Source organism: Cnephaeus nilssonii, assembly GCF_951640355.1.
Source record: "Cnephaeus nilssonii genome assembly, chromosome: 5".
NCBI classification, from domain to species: domain Eukaryota; kingdom Metazoa; phylum Chordata; class Mammalia; order Chiroptera; family Vespertilionidae; genus Cnephaeus; species Cnephaeus nilssonii.
The window spans coordinates 100,221,960-100,239,949 of record NC_137076.1 but is presented as its reverse complement, the minus strand read 5'-3'; the positions used below and the strand labels follow the sequence as shown (position 1 = coordinate 100,239,949).

The 17,990-nt window shown below is 42.5% G+C and overlaps 1 protein-coding gene across 4 annotated transcripts in view; it reads right to left on the bottom strand.

The window, feature by feature from the left end:
• The window catches only part of TENM2 (teneurin transmembrane protein 2), a gene marked incomplete at both ends in the record, with an annotated part of 890,113 nt that extends 872,611 nt beyond the window's left edge, over positions 1 to 17,502 (bottom strand). For all 4 annotated transcript variants that reach the window (XM_079771922.1, XM_079771923.1, XM_079771924.1 and 1 more), the window contains one exon: positions 17,277 to 17,502. In XM_079771922.1, coding sequence (XP_079628048.1) covers positions 17,277 to 17,502 — 226 coding nt within the window. The remainder of the gene's footprint in view (positions 1 to 17,276) is intronic.
• Between the last annotated feature and the right edge of the window lie 488 nt (positions 17,503 to 17,990).

Genomic DNA, 17,990 nt, shown 5'->3' with positions numbered 1-17,990 from the left:
AATTCCAGTTCTGGAAATGCGTTACACATATACACAAACAGCTGAAAAGCTGTAGAATAAATATACCAAAATGATAATAGCAATCGCTGTTGGGAGGTAAAGTAATAGGTGGTTTTAATTTTCTTCTTTATGTACTTGTTATTTTCAAATAATTTACAATGGATATAAATTGCTTCTATAACCAGACAAAAATTCAACGCAAGTAATTTAAAAAAACACTTGAAAACTGATCTTTTAAATTATCCACAACCCCAGGGAGCCTGTGTCCTAGTCTTCTTGCTGGTGAAGCCTGGTTATGCAGTCACATCAGACGCTCGGGAACCCCCAAACCCTGGGCCAAGCCAAGCACTAATTTTCCCCAAATAAATAGTGAAACAAAGACAGACTCTGAGTACTGAGCTACACTAAATATTTATTCTAACTATTAATAACACAATTAACTACTTAATAAAATAAGAATAAATGGGGTTTAAATGAAGTCCCTAGCTGTCCAAGGTTCATTTGGGTCCCAGCTTAACCATTATTTGCATTTAGTATAAACTAATTTACTGCTATTATCATTTTTATTAACGTCATCAATTTCTCTGCTCCACTTGCACACCTTCAAGGGGAATCAACAACACTGATTTTCCTGCCGAGAATTTGTATGTAAGAACCACGCCTGGTGTACATCTCTCATGGAAAATGAATTCTTTCTCATTTTGGTTCTTTCGGGTTCAGTCCTAGCAAATGAAATTCCAAGCACTATTGATTTTTTCCCTAAAACACAAAAGCTCCAACTTAGTGGTCACAGCCTCTGAGTAAAACGAGAGGCTAATTAATGTGTTTGTTAAGTTTTCTATGAAATAAACACATATATACAAAAGTGAAAAGGCCCCCCCCCTTTTTTTTTCCTTCAAACAAGTGCCAGGCGATAGCTTCCATACACAGAAACACCGCATACTCTAAGGAGGACTTTGTACCAATATTTTTAAAGGCTCTTTTTGGCTCTGAATAGAGCCATATCCTGGGGGTGCCAGAGAAGCACACGTAGGGCTGTGAGAAGCCATAATCGGAATATGCTAAGAAAATGTAAGCAAAAAATTGCAAATAAAACTGCTTATATTCATGTAACTTGTTTGGCGACAGCCATCTAGCATAAGGAAAGCTGCTATAACTCATAACAGCATCTTGTAATAAAACAGCTCCATGCATCCCTCTCAAACTGTTCCGAGCTCGAATCTCATCAGATGGCTGAGTAAGCATTACACTTTGGGACAGTAAATCTGTTTCCAATATGGTATACATTCACAGATACGCGCTCCAGCATTCATCCCGAGACACTTCCAGCTAAGCACTTATGAAGAAAGGGTGATCATATATTTAAATATCGGGATGCTATTTTCTCTGTCTACTTGAGTAACCTCGTTCACACTAGAGCAAACCTAAATGGATCTTAGGAAACCTTCAGCAAACGCAACCCTGACGCCCAACACAGAGTCTTTACCTACAAGGGTCTCTGGGAAGCCTTCCCGTCTGCTCCCACAATACACTGTGCTTCTGCCTGCCAGGTAGTCTGTGCATGGCATTAGCACTTGAAGGCTCTTTCTCCCTCCTCTGCATTAGTGTGTTTCCCGAGAGCAAGGGCTGTACCTTTTTCATGTCTGTATCCCCAGCTCTGCAACAAAACTAGGGACAAAGCCAGCCACAGGTAAGTGTTGATCTCCTGCGGTTTAAACTCACTAGCCTGGATATGAGGATCTGAATCCTTTCTGCAGCCCTAAGGTTTGAATGGTGGGGAGGATAAAGCAAACAACGGAGGAGGGTTTCAAGCTGTTTACAGACCTTCGCTTTTTGGAGGGATCCATCCTGCTTTGAGCTTTGGGGGTTTTGTGTGTGTGTGTGGGGGGGGGGTTGCTTCTATTCTGGTACCAACCCACTGGGATCAGAGAGGCGGGGACAGGGGCCTTTGATCTTCCTGAGTTTCTTTGTGGCGCTATATCCATAGCAGGCTCACCTGCCTCAGCAGCGGCGCGTAAAGTAGGAGATTTACTGGAGGAGACAGGAGCATCCTTCTAGAATACTGATTTTTTTTAAAAATTTAAAACCACCCCCCAAACAGATAAAATGTTAAGCCTCTACAAAACTAGAGCATGCAGAACTCTAGGCGATTCTAAAGCTAAATCTATGAAGTGGCTAGAGAGGTCTTCGATGAGCCCTGGCTCTGATTGAGCAGCAACACACCCAGCTCCCTGCCCCACCCTCACCTCCACCATGGTCTCCCTTGCTTGCTTTCAGGTGAGTCTTATGCACATATGCGTCCATTTTCACGCCTGGAGACATAGAGCGTGAACACTGTTGTCTCAACTTTAGGGCTACCCCACAGCAGACTTATCTATTGGAGAGTGAACGCCATCTATTGCAGAGCCCGATGGCACATTTACAAGAGGGACTTTGTGAGATCTGTGCCTCAAGAAATGATATTTCACCGCCAAGTGGTTCTTGAGCTCAGAGTTGGGAAAGCATCGGCCCTGTGTCTGGTGGACATGGAAGGGCTCTGGTGGGCAGCGCGGCTAGAGGGAAACAAAGCACTCGTTGACACCTGAATGTTTTCATGGCTTGGGGAGCCTCTGGGCTCAGTGTCCTTGGCTGGGACAGGTCAACCCTAGGAGGTCTGTGTCAGCACATGAAAGTGTTTGAGCACATGGGGATTTTCAAATAGAGTTGTGGAGTTTACAGTAACCTGTCACTGAGCACATCATCCACAGTGACAATTGGGGGTAATGAAACATTGCTTACAAGGTATTTCATCATCAATGGACCTCACTCGCAAAATAACTTTTAGGATGAGGTTCTAGGACACCAGTTGTGCAGAGGAGCACAGTTAACCCCAAAGAGACCTGCCTATGACTCGCCAACATCACATGGCTCACTGTGGCCTGGCTTAGGGTTGGAGCCATGTCTTCCTACTTCAAATTCTGTGTTGTCTCACTGATTTCAAGCAGTTCAGAATATCTCAGTTGCTGAGAAACCTGTGCAGGAGACGTGAGGAAGGAGGCAGGTGGTGAAGAGATGGGAGCTTGGGATTCTCTGCAGGCTGGAACTCTCGCTTGCTCTGATCCACCCTCTCTATCACAAGAAATGGCAGGAGAGAGACAGGAGATGAAGAAGCTGAAGTAAGGATGGGTGAGGACACAGCAAGGAGCAGGCAGAGAATGGCCCAGGCCATCGCTTAACAAGGGCGAGGAGGTGAGAAGGTTCTCTTTTGTTTCAGACAAGGGAAAGGAGCTAGCAAAAAAAAAAAAAAAATATAACAGCAGCGAGGAGGGCCCAGGGCCAGAGGTCTGGGATTAAAAACATACTTGCATGGATACTGAAGGGCAAAAGGAATAATTTCCAGCTCCTACTTTTCATTGCTCTTGTTAAAATATAGGCAGATTCTTTACTTAATGTAAAACTCAACTCTGAACTTAGGGGAAGGGACAATGAACCTGTCCAGCAGGTGATGTAGCTGGATTAAAACTGAACTGGGAAGAGGGAACTGGGGTTCTAGCTCTAATCTTAGGAGCTGTGTGACCTTGAGTACCACAGAAGCTCTGAGTTTAAGTTCCTTTATCTGTCAAATGAATGGTTTGAAATAGACAGGTCCCTAAGGTCTGACTGGTCTGACATTCTACGGCCATGGCACTTTTGAGAGAGTTTCCATATACTCACCGTCTATAGTTACCAGAGAAATAGCATCTGTCACATCAATGACACAGCATTTGTATCCCTCCCTTTATTTTCCCTGCTAAGGTGTTTTAATCCTGACAGTATAATAGAATAAATCACTGCCATCAGAGATGGGAGTGACACTGGCCACACACATTAGAGATAAACAGTCAAAAATCACTCACCCATGCCTTCCCCTTTGCCCATAGCCTCTGCTGTCTGACAACACTAAGCTTGAACTATGATTTCCATCTGGCTGCGCAGATCTGAGCACTCTGCATTTCTGAACAGCTGTAATGATACTCCGCTCTCCAGCAGTCTGCCTGTCTAGATCAGCTTGACACTGGAATTGGATTTCTTCCCTCCAGCAAATGTTGAGGGAAGTAGGATTGTTACATAGTCAATCAACAAACATGTCCTTACACCAGCCACAGCAGCCAGTGAAGTCAGATTACTTAGGTTTGATTCTCTTTCCACTTCTTACATACAAGTTGCCTGTCCTCGGTAGGGTAACTAAATCTTCTAATCCTTGGTTGTCTTTAAACATAGTGATGATTTTCATGTATGAACCTCATAGGCATACTGAGGCCCATGGCCACTGTTCAGCAAATTTAAGCCATTAACATTAGTATTATACTCTTTTGTCTCTGGGTTAGACAAAAGAAGGAGGATACTAGAGTGATGCAGAGTTGGAGAAACCAATGATGGTGACAGAAAGCTCCAAAAAAGAAAGTTCTCAGAATAATGTAAATGACAGATTTTCAAGATGAGCTCCTATCCATTTATTCATTTTCTTAGGTTTCCTCAACACTTGGCTTAGCTGGCATTCCCACATCTATGAAGGCTACCTGTGAACAGGAAGCTATGATATTCCATACAACCACGGATGGTATGTCTGTGGCTGACAGAGGATTTTCTGGTCTTTAAAAACAAAACAAGCCCTGGCCTGTTTGGCTCGGTGGATGGAGTGTCAGCCTGAGGACTGAGGGGTCCCAGGTTCGATTCCAGTCAAGGGCATATACCTTGGTTGCGGGTACATCCCCAGTAGGGGGCATGCAGGAGGCAGCTGATAGATGTTTCTCATTGATGTTTCTGACTCTCTATCCCTCTCCCTTCCTCTCTGTGAAAAAAATCAATGAAATATATTTAAAAAAAAACAACAACAACAAAAACACAACAAAACGGATCCTTCCCTCTTAAGAAAAAGTGGCTGTGATACACCTAAATTAAACCCCCTTTAAAAAGATAAGGGATCACTGTGTACTAAGGAAGACTGAGGACCAAGAAGTCAATATTCCCTGTGAGTAGAGGCGAGGGAGTGGAAGCCAGCAGATAGTACCTGGTTGAGATAAAGCACAAAAGGGTTGAACCCACTGTCTGGAGTTGAACACTGCTGTGGGTGCCTAGTGAGGATGGTGCTGGACTCTTCCAAGGAGCCTGGAGCTATGCTTCTCAGGATGAAGGGGAAGAGCATTTATTATCAGCTTCCTATCCACTGGTCACAGGAGCCCCGCAGCTGCTGACTCTGGGACTGCCTACACTCGATTGTTCCCATCCCAAGGGCATTCAGCAACTTGTCTTCAGCAAACTTTAGGGCATGAAATGAGGCCAGGATCTTGTGCAGAGCCTATGTAAACTGCTCTACAGTGGTCATCACAGCAACATTTAAAATCTGAGAATTTTAGGGGAAAAAACGTCAGATTTTTTCAATTTTCTGGAGAAGTTGGGAGATTTAACAACACAAGATCTGAATTCCCCAATGGCACCAAATTGCCAGAGCTTAGAGGCACTGCCTGCACATACAAGGGCCTGAATCAAGACAGTTTCCACCAGGACACACACTGGACACCCAGCCAGCTTCATTCCTTTATCTCACCTTCCTTCCCCTGTGAGGCTGGGCTTTGGACCCTTACTCGAACCATACTTAATAAATATTCACAAGGAAAAGCAGGTAGGACCCCCTCCACTATTAACACTACCTTTCCTCACTGACTTCATCTTTCAACATAACCAAACTTGGTTGTGTTTTTTCCGATGATAGGTTTAAACTCATTATTGTTTTAATGTTGAATCCATTGATATAATTAATTGGAAATGTGCTATATTCTAAGTCAGGTACTCAAATTAAACCCTCACTTCTAATGATATAAGATGAGAGACAGGAGCGCAAAAGGAATCAGTCCTCTTGCTCCTTCTGACTCAGAACAACAAAAGGTGGACCCTGGCAACCAAGGTCCTCATACCTAACACCCAGGCAAACGGTTCCTTATTATTGGCCTGGAAACACTGCAGCTCCTGGCGACAGGGCATTTGTTAAGCAAACCTCTCTAAGAGTGAGGAAGCTCTGTTCAACTAGAATTATGCATTTCTGAGTGAAAAGTGAGATTCTGAGTCACTAGGCTAAGCATAAGACTCTGTAAACTTAAAATGCTACTAATTACCAAAGAAATGGTTATATTCTGTAGAGTGTGTCCCGTTATACCCAATCCTTCGAGATGTTTTATTTGTATAAGAATACAGTTTTAGAAATACTGATGCCTGGGTCTGACTTCCCAAGGATTCTTATGTAGTCAGTCTCAGGCAAGGCTTGGGCATGGGGACTTTTCACAGCTCCACAGAGAAGCAAATGTGTTGCCACTGGTCCAGAGACAGGCGTGGCATGTGGCCACACTCACTGGCCCCTCACTGCTCAGCTCAGCACCTTGCTGGAGCCTCCCTGCTATTCAGTCTCTGAGTTGGTGAAGCAGAGAGCACTAAGTGGGTCATCTCCAGGCAGGGCTTTTGCAACACACACAAATGGTGGGTCAGTGTTGCGCATTAACTGCATTGTCATTGGGACCCATGGAGAACTTGAACCCAAGGCTGCCAGGCAGACAGGGGTCTTTGTGAAGTCAATGGCGATCACCTGAATTTGCACTCATGTTCAGTGGTATTGGTTTGAGCTGTGGCTATTTATCCTGCAGTTGACTAGATTCTTTTTATTGTGAGGACATTAAAGTAATATTCCTCCCTTTTATCAATGCCCCAGTTACAGCAAATAGACCCAGGGAGGTATATTTAATCCACCGTAATTACTCTCTGAATAAATTCAACATTCTGGTTCAAACTGCTACAAATAAATTCAGTCCTTTCATTCGCCAAGCGCGGAGCAAACCTTAACTGTACAAGGACGGGCCGGGAAGCATGTATCATGCGGCCAAGGTGGCAGTGGACGTGAGGGAATTTAAAAAGAAGTGCTTCAAACTATTTTTAAAATAAAATGCATCCCATTGGGACGGCAACTGTCCGATGCCCACTCTTCATAAATCAAGGCAAACAAAGAGAAGCTTCACATTTCCTGGCTCTGGCCAAAGACCTGGAAAAGGGCCAGGTTCAGCTGAGAATGCAAGGAAGCCCAACAGACTTCTCTGGTTTGTTTTCTCATTTCCAAAAAGACCTTTCTGTCTTGGAGAAAATGCATTAAACATAATGCTCAAAGTAACATGTTAGTAAAATATTCCAAATAGTATAAAAGGCTGCGGGACATTATTAAACAAGTCCATGTTGCACTTATTTTGACACCTTTGCACACGCTCAGTATTTGTTCTGATCGCGCTCAGCAGAGATTTATTACTAAAGCAGATCTGACTTGAGGTTGAGTGGAAAGGAAAGCAGTCAGTGCAGGAGGAATAGCGAGCAACTTCTTGGTGCAATGGAGTTTGGCTGCAGCGGAGAGCAAGGGCTGCTGAGGTCTGTGTGCCCATTAAGGTGCTCAAGAAATGAACATGAATTCATTTCAGGTACACATCAGCCCCTTCCACTGCTTAAGTCCCTAGGGAGATTTCTTGGATTGCCAGAGCTGAAAATTAAATTATAAACCTAAGACATGACACTGAACATGTAATGTCTCTTTTGCTAATATCAGTGGGATGATTTATCAGCGGGCGGAGCAGCATTCCTCCTGGACCCAGACCCTAAGCCATGGCAAGACAGATATTGGCAATTTTTTTTCATCTGACAGTGCACTTTAAAAAACAAACAAACAAAAACTTCCAGTTGGAATTGTGTCCTGTCACCTATCACATGGCACCCCCACGTGACAACACGTAGTAGGTCCCTACAGAATCACGATGAAAATATGCATCACACACCCAGAAAAGCTGATAGCATTATTGGATCAATAACTCAGAAAAAGCAAATGATAGTGCAATCGAATGTGTGAGTGTCAGAGTCTTGTAAAGCAAGTAGGCATTTCACACGGTGGGATTTGATCCTGACATGCTAGACACACAACCCACATGTTCTAAGTGGAATGCTGGTCTGAGACGTTCTTTAAATTCTTCTTATTAAAACTGGATACAAGCCCCTAATAAGAAGACAGTCTCTTACAGTGGCATCCGTAAGGCAGAGCACAAAACTGCAGAGTACTTTGCTTATCTCCCGATTCACAGGAGTCATGGAACCATGTGCTGTTACGCTGAGTCACTCACAAAGAGGATAATAACAATAGCAACACGTTAAGGGCCACTGGAATTTGGAGGGCAGAGATGTCACCAAAGAGGTGGTTCCGCAGGTTAAGTCTGTGGGATAAATGGATTTGGAATAGGTAGATAGGTATTTTACAAGGAAGGATTGAACACAGGAAGGTCTGTGCTATTTTTGCAATTGCAATAGCCTTTGGGGGCCTGACATATACAATACATGACTGAACAGAAGGACTTAAACAAAAGGCAGACATGGAGTATAAGGCAACTGAAATATGAATAGGTTGGCTACACACACTCTATTCAAATTTTCTAAAGCAATCTGTAGGCCAACTACAACATATTTAGGAGCCAACAATTATCTGTGTGCATTAACTTTGTGACCATTATTTGGGATTAAAAGGAAGCCAACTCTGAGTAGTAGTTTGGGAAATAAAACTAATGTGTTGAATGCTAATTCAAGTCTGGATTGACTGAGTAGACCATGTAAGGAAAGTAAGTTTTCTATTCACTCCCACTGAAGAGTCTTCTTCCTTTTCCTGTTCATTGATTACCTGCGTTCTCACGTGAGCTCCCTATTACTTTTCCTTGTACATTTTTTCCTGGATGATCACACTAATTCCCATGAAATTATTAGCTGTCAATTTCTAAAAATCTACTCTGTTCATCCCTCTCTCCAGAATTTCAGAACTGTACAGTTAGCTCTTTGTTAGATATCATATACATGCATGGCATAAAAGCACCTCAAATTCAAAAGGTCTATCATTACACATACTCTCTTAACTCACAAACCGGCTCATCCTCCGTTTCAAACCCTGGTGATTATCACTAACATTTAGTCAGTTTTTGTAACCACAAACCTCAGCAATATCCTTGACTCCTCTTCCCTCCCCGACTTTGCTTGCCCCATCAGAAGTCTGGAAGTACTGATTCTGCTTTCTACACATCCTCAGCTTTGCTAGTCAACATATCAATTGGCAGGAATACAATACACACTCACTTGTTCACACACACACACACACACACACACACACACACACACACACACACTCACCCCTCACATCTGCCGTGTCCCTGATTTATTTAGCCACTGGTAGAAAATTAACAAGGTATGCAGTCACATAGAGAAGTGGTGGATGCAACACAGTATTTTCCTTGCTTTGGACCCATATGAGGTGCTCTGTTGCTGGTGCTACTCTTTGCATAGGTGGGAACCTAAAAACTTGAGAAAAAAATTCAAATTCTTGTAACAACACATGTTTATATTCAGGCTTATGTCACCATTCCAGGAGGACTTGAACTAATAATCTATGCACTCTCATTTAAGAGTTGTTTATAAGCATTGACCTCTCCTGGCTATTTAAGGAAATTCAGCATCAGAAAGGCAATAATCTTTTTGTAGGAAAAGAAAGCGGTCGATGCACAAAAGTCCCAGAATAATATATCTACCTCCCCTTTTACAGTGTTCTAAAAAGTCAATACTTCCCAAACCATCTCCACTATCCTGGTTCCGGTTTTAAGAATCCTTTGCCTAGGTGAAATACAACTCCTAACTCCTATCACTGACCACCGTATCTCCCGGAAACTTATTCCATAAAGCAAAGCCAGCATAGTATCCCTGAAATGCCTTTATGACCCAATTTCTCCCTCTACCACTCTAGCTCATCTGTCCCCATTCCACATTCAGCTAACCTGAACTTCTTTTAGATCCTTGGAAGCAATGCCACCTCTGGATCTTTTGCATACAGGTGTGGGCAAAAGTAGGTCTCAGTTGTTCGTAAGGAAAGTAATTCAATAATTAAATAATAATACAAGAATAAGCTCCGTGTTTCAGGTACTCACAACTATAAACCTACTTTTGCCTTCCCGGTATACTATATGTTTTGCTTGAACACTGTTTCATGCCTGTTTGATCTCTCAACTTCTCCTCATTCTTCAAGTGCATAAAAGGATGTCATAATTTCTGACATCCTTACTGTGAAATTCTAGGTTGGCTATCTCTCCAAAACTATTCAGTGTTTTCCCTTCCTTGGTGTTTCTTAGACTGTACCTAGTTACATGTCTATCATACCTGTCCTCTTCAGAATTGTCAAGCTTTGTAAGGCTAGAGACCAGACCTTATTCATTGCTAAGTCTCATAATACAGTTTTCCCACAAAGTACCCCCAAATATTTTTGAATTAATTTCAGTAAGAGACAAGTACAAGGAAGTGCTTTAAAAACCTAAGACTATTCATTCTATGAAAAATATATGGAGGAAGACTGAGAAAAGGAGGCAATTTAAATGGTGAAGAAAAGTTGGCAGCTTCTCATGAAATGTGAACATTGGAAATGAGATAAATTAAGAAGGAATAATGGTTGTGATCTGGGGAACTGCAATAGAAAAAAGAGCGAGTTTTGGCAGAGTCTACCTAAAAAGCAAGAGTTGTGATACCATTCCCAAAACCTGGGAAATAATAAATGGAAACATATTTTGAGGAAAAAAATATTATTTGTCACTTGGTTATCTAAGAAGAAATACTCCAAGGGCAGTGAGGAAAGTAGAAATGGAGCTTGGAAGGACCATACTTATCTTAGCTTTCAGCATCACTGGGGATGCAAGCATCTGTTATCAAATCAATCAGTATCCCTTACCTACTTCCCTTTCTTTCCCACATGGAATCCGTTCCATTGGGTTTCGGAGGTGCTCACTCAAAGCTATCTCCAGGCACAGGGTAAGCCTAAGTGCAAGACATAGCCAACTAAAGTCAGAGTGATAGGGCCATTGTCATATGCCCATGCCAGCCCTACCTGAATCTTTCTGGGAAATGTTCTGCTCAAGTTTGGGAAAACAAACAAACAAAATAAAAATAAAAACATCTCTTACCAATGATGTGACCAAGGGAAGAGAACACGAGATTGGGGTTGTCAAAATAAAACTTCAAATAAATCTTTTTGAAGAGTAAAGCCAAGTAAAGAGAACGGAAAATATGAGATGAAAAGTGTTGCTATTCTACAGTCCTATTTTTGAAAAGCTAGTCTCATTTGGGATATTATTATCTTACTTTCACTTGTAACTGAAACAGTCTTGACAAGTAAAACAGTGAATGCTGTACTTGTAGGGACAAGATCATTCCCAAGAAAATGCCATGGAGAAGAACAAGTAGAGGATTAAGGGTGGAACTGGTAAGCTACTACCAGAGAAGAGCAGGAAAAGGATTGGAAGTTAGAGCCAATGTTGAATGCAGAGTTGACTGTACATGAAGGATAATGATTGGGCAAACATGAAGACTGCTACCCAATGGCCACAATGACTGAAAAATATAGATATAATCCTAGAAGGGCAGTGAATATCAACAAAGAAAATCCAGATAAAATTGAATAAGAGACACAGACCTCAAATTATTACATATGAAGTGATAAGAACAAATTAATTTTCATCCAGAAATTATATGGATAGTCTTCTCTTAATTAAACCCATTCCTAAAATTTACATTTAATTATCTGCCATAAAGTGCACATCTTTTTAAAAATTGTTTGTATCCAATAGCACTATGTTAGAGCATTTTTTCAATCTTTATTTTCAACTTGTAAAACTGTCTGACTAGCAACTCTATTACAGTGTGTTGGCATGAGTTGACAGCTGTTAGATGGTATCTTTCATTCCTTTCTAAAAATAGGGAAATAATGTGTGAGTTACATTCATCTTTGGGAGCAAAAGGTATGGTGCATAGGGAGTCAAACACACTCTATCAACAACTTCAGGAGAAATTCAGGGTTTGAAGATGTCAGAATTTTTCAAGTCACAGGAAACAAATCCAAGGGAAAAATTTTCTGTTGCATGCAATATTATGAGAGTAGGAGAATAAATGATCACCACTTTTGCTGGAAATAGGATTGAAATGACACTAATTATAATAATAACACTAGCCTTGAGTCATCACGTATTAAGAGAAAGACAATGTCCATAGAATGACAAACACATAATTGTTATAAATGATCCTAATAACTACATCCGTGGGAACTTTTATAGATAGAGAAAAGGAGAACCTAACAGGGGTGGGGAACCTTTTTTTCTGCCAAGGGCCATTTGAATACTTATAACATAAAAATTATCAGCTTACAAATTAGCCTGCTATATTTGGTCAAACATTTAATGCACTCACACCTAATGCCTTGGCAGGGCCAGACCAAATGAAATTGCGGGCCTTATAAGGTCCACCCTGATAGAACACATGAGTGCTAGGATGCTGACACAATTTAACTCTGGTCTGCTTCTAACTGTTCTCCCATATGCCTCTCATATGAAGCAACATAGATTTAAGTTAGCCAGGCAGAAGACAACAAGCCATATTTCATTGAAAGACTGTAGAGTCTTCTTTTTTTTCCTAAAAGATTTTTAAAAACAACACAAATGAAGATTAAGAGGCACATGTATTCTCAGTTGAGGTTTTTGAACAGAACTCCTGCCTAGAGGCAGGAGAATAATTTGAAAGCAATCTTCTCAAGGTACTTTTCAGCCTTCCAAGTATTGACCAAACTCTTGAACTTCACTAAAATCTAAAAGTTGTTCTTTGAAAGTAAATTAAATTAAGAGATTGGCATTCTTCAAAATAAAACCTTTCTAACTTTTGCTTTGGGTGCCATAAAAAAATAACAGTTTTATGACAATGGTGTACACAGAAATGCTCACAGGTTTTTCAAAGTGTGTCAACAATTATTATATATATACTAATTGAATCAATACAGGTAATACTGTTGCTTATTAGTTGTTCATGCGTTTTCAGCTCATTAACATGGGTTAAATTTATGCTTTGTCAAATTACACAGGGCAAAAAAAATTATGCTCAAATTGTTTTAAAGATCACAGGAGTGAGAAATGGTTTATGAAATACCCAAATCACACCAAGCCTAATATGCATATTGTGTATGTGTTTTTGTATTTGTGCATCGAAGGGCTGCTGAAAGTTATTTCGGTGCTAGAACTGATTGAGAGAACTGGTGCAAGCATTTGCTTAAAAATCCAAACTTCCCCCAGTTCTTTCTTCTGCCTTGACCCAAACAGCCCATCTGCGGTGCAGAGAGAGAATTCAATCTCAGCCTCCTCTTCAGAGACCTGCGCTGCTAAGTGGGACAAAGGGCTGGGCTGTCTGAGGAATGAGAAGCCTGGCTGACCTCTCTGGCCCGCGGGGTCTTGGCTTGCTCAGACACCAGCCGGTTCTGCTTACCTGAGCAATAACATTTAGAGAGCCACGCCTTTCTTGGTTAGTGTTCCAGGTTGAGAGGTTGTGCAAAAGGGTGATGATGGTAGGGTAGGGCAGAGTATCTGGACAGTAGGAAGCTTTTCCTATAACAGTGGTCAGTTGGGAGGGACTGCAGCTAGAAACACTTTCAGGGGGTCTGGGGTAGTGATGGAAATGGAGAAAATGGGTGAGAGCAGGACTACAGATCGGTGGGCTGCTGGTATAGTCCTCATGATCTGTTCAGTCAATATTAGTGACTATAGGTCCTTTATTATTAAGAAAGTTTAAAGGGGTGGACCCCTAAAACGTTTGTAAACTGAACTTCGTAGGCTCTTCCTAGCCTCTGAAGCTTTAATGACTTGTCTTTTGTTTCTCTATTTATGCATCGGGAGGTGATCAAACAGAGCTCTTGAATCTAACTCTGGTTGGAAACCTGTCTCTAACTATTCCTAAATTAGTAAACTTGGATGATTTAATGAATCTCTCCATGTCTCAGTTTCCTAATCTGTTACAAAAGAAAAAGGAAGCAATGATATGGCCCATCTCACTTTTTCATTGTGAACCTTAACTAAGTTAATACAAGCAAAATGCTAAGCCTGGCACCTGACATGTAGAAAGTGCATACCAGTATTAGACATTATTCTGTTACTGTTACTGTTACTGTCACCGTTGTTCACCATAGATGCACATTGTGTACTAATCCTAGCAAGGCACAGAATGCCTGCCAGAGTCACAGGCACACACATATACAAAAGTCAAGGTCAAGTTCAAATTCAGGCTCCTAAGACATGGCAACGTGACTTGTATATCATACCTCTCTACACCTACACTTCAGAGTCCCAAAGAACAAGCTTATACAACTTGCCTGGGAACTCGGCCGACCTCTATTATTCAAAGTGGCACCTCCTTCACAGGTTGGATTGGGCCTGGGTCTGATCACAAATCAGACCACTGGGCACTTTTGTCAGGGGCATTAACACTCCGACCACTAGGCTGCTATTTATTGCAGGATTAGTCATTAACTAATTACTCATTACTCTAATGGCCACAGACGTAAGGTCAGCCATTTCCTCCCCTCACACCAGGAAGATCCAACATGATAGAGGTCAGACAGGTAATTTGCATCTTCTTTCTCTGCTTAAGAGGCCCCCAATTGAAGAAGGCAGAAGAGGAGTCTGTGTTGAAAGCAAGCAAGAAGGTGTCATTTTGACAGGAGCCTCTGTACGCTTCTCAGGGGAAGACCTGGCCCCTCTCTCCTGCTGGGCCCCGGCAGCCTCTCACATTTGATAACGTGCAGCTGGCCAGCTGGGGAAACTGGACAAGGTCTGACCCCAGCCCTGCCTCACTTCACTGGCTGGCAATTCTTTTCCACTCGGAGCATCTGGAGAGTCATCCAACTGTGTTTGCCAAACTTGTGTGGATGTGAGAAGCGTGTTTGTTTTATAATCAGTGTCTTGGGTTTTAGATAAGAATACCACAGGAGATGATCACGCTATGATCCTCGCTAATGTACCTCTAGGCTAGTAAGTACCGAGATGATCCTGCTCCTTGATTTCATGTATACGGAAATAATATGGGAAACGCATGACATTTTAAAAAATGATGGTTATTACTGAGTGTAAAATTTATTTTAACCCTCTCTGCAGAGGCTAAGTTTCATGTCGAATGCGTTGCTTGCCAGATTGAGCCTCCTGTTCCCCCCTCTCCTTAAATATGTGCTTATTTACTTCCTGCAGAGTTCAATTTCAGAACCCATCAAAGTAGATCCACTCAGACCCTGACTACATTTTCATGCATAAATTTCATAGATGTCTTCAGAAGGAATGGCACTTGCATATGCAAATACTTCCCAATGCCTTTTCATTTTTGCTTTTGGCCTGCACAGTTTTTAATTCCTGCAAACACATTACGCAAACAAAGATGGGTTCAATAACAACACACCGCGGCATGTGTGAATTGTTCATTGCAAAGCGATGAGTCTGATAGGGCCAAGCAATTTCCACTATTATCAATGGAGCAAGATTAAACAGGAGGGATAAAGGTATACTGGAAAATAAAATCCCAAGCGCATGGCTTCAGTGTGCCTCCATATTAACAAGGGGAAAGGTGACAGGCCCGTCCACAAGTCAACAATGATCTGGGGCCTACAGATCAGCGCACAAGGATGCAGAAGCCAGGAGGCACCTTTATTGAGGCCTAGGAAGAGAGTGCACTTTGCAGCACAGAACCACGAGACACAAAATGTATGCGCAACATGGCAAGTGAGAGCAGAAATACAGCAGAAAATGAAAGGCTTTCAACCAAGATGAAGGTGCATCCCCCTTCCCAAATATCTGAGTCTTGTATTGGTGATGCTCTTGGGAATAACAGGAAGGGGTCACGACTTTTCATACTGGACATTTAAGCACTCCCTTCATTCATTATGCTGTGCTTCTTCGTTTCTTTTTCCACTTCCCACTACAGGCACTTTGGGATTCTGGTGAGAACTTGAAGTCAAACACTTGTTGAAGTCACTCAGAGATCAAAGGCATTTAATACAGAGCAATTTTCAAGCAACACCCCCCGTTTGAAATGTGTTTCATTTACATGGAGATAACTCGGAAAATAAGAGTGAAGATTAAATGAAAATTGTATCTTGCAAGGGTCTATAAGTGCAATGGAAACACAATTTTAACTGTTTCTTGGCTGACTTGGGTGAATAGTTTATTAAAGCTGGAGCTAGGATGAGTTGAGAGCATATGGAAATATGTTTTTTAGAAAAGCCGCTGGTTTATAGAATATATATATATAGTCTTCTAAGAAATAAAGAAAAGTAATTTAAGGAAGTTAAGCAACTAGGAATGGAATTCAAGCTGTTGTAGACTGAATGCTTGTGACCCTCCCTCCAAATCCTTATATTAAAACCTAATCCCTTTGGTATTTGGAAGAGGGCCTTTGGGAGGTGATTAGGTCATGAGGGTGGAGTGCTCATGCATGGGTATCAGCGCCCTCATAAAAGAGGCCCCAGAGAGCTGCCTGATCCCCCTCAGCGATGCAAAGACACAGGAAAAGACAGTTGTTCCTGAACCAGAAAGAGAGCCCTCCTCAGACACCAGATCTGTCTGTCCCTTCGTGCTAAATGCATTTCTGTCGTCTGTAAGCCACCGGCTGTGGCATTTTGTTACAGCAGCCGAAAAGGACTGGGAAACAAGCTCAGGTAGCTGGAGCAAGTAAATTAGTTGCAACATGTACTATAACAAGAAATAAAGACTCGGTAATGGAACAACCAGGCAGGCGGGGCCTCGACCCCTGGCACTGGCAGGTGGACCCTTCCCAGTGCCTCCACCGCATTTCTGCGCATTCGCTTGTAACTTTGCTGCGCTGTTGGTGCAAACTGCACGCACAGCAAGGCTGGAAGGCGACACACAAGACTTCGCGCTGGTGAACCAACTTGGCTCTACTGCTTCCGCCCACGCATCCATACACTGACAGCAACCCTGGACGGGTGCTAACCAATGCCTCACGGATACTGAACACGAAGAGAATGTCAACTGTTAGTACTTGGGAGACAAATGTTTTCCTCCCCCAAGAAATCAAAATACTAGAATTCAAGAGAAATATACCCCGTAGGGAGCCGAGGGTCTGCTACTATGTTACATCCGTCAAACCCTACCATGGCCTGTGCCCAAAAGCAACCACCAAATTGTCCAAGAATTTAGTGTCCAGGACCAAAGAAGCGCTTCTGTGAAACCCACAGGGGCTTGACACAGTGGATGAGAAGGACCATTCTCGCCTAAGCTCTAAGGGACCACTCCACGGCGCCAGGCTCTGTCCCAGTTGTCACGAACCTCAGCCATCAATGACACCCAACACTGCAAGCCAGGAACAAAGGACAGTGGGTCAGCGGGCGCCGCTCCACATACCTTGTCTTGGGAACTCATCCGACTCCCGGTGAACGAGGTCTGTGACCCGGTTCCCGTAGTGCATCCTGCTGTCGTGGTCGTAGGCCTTCAGAGTCTCGCTGGAGCTGTAGGACTTCTGTGTGGGCACGCGGCAGTCTTCGCTGTCCAGCGAGGAGCTGGTGTAGCGGCACTCTTTGCCACACCGCCCCCGGGTCAGAGAGCGGTGTCGCCGGTCCTTCACATCCATTATTGGCGGGCAGGCGGAGCGCTGATGGCTGATGATTTCAGAAAAGTCAGGCCTGAGTGTTGGCACGGGTCACGTGGCCACCTAAGCACACCAAAGGGAACAAACAACACTGTGATTATAAGAAAATGCTGCCTTCCGTTCTGACTCACGTTCTGACTCAGATAACGTTAAAAGGCAAATTTGGTCCGTGCCGCATAATCTCTTGCAAATGCTTAATGTATACTTAAACCATCGGCCTAAATAGAAGAACGCGATACAGTAAATTAATTTTCTTGCTGTTTAATTTAATAGATTTGGGGGGGGGGGGTAATAGCCAAAATAAGTCATCTTTTGATTTTTTCTATGTGCACCGATCACATGATAAGTCTGTCATTCTCATGCAAGATCTTACTCTGAAGCAGTTGAAAGCAAAACTGATTTTATCATTATTAATTATATTCTCTTTTTGCTATAGGAGAATTGGGGAAACAAAAACTTAAAAAAAGTAC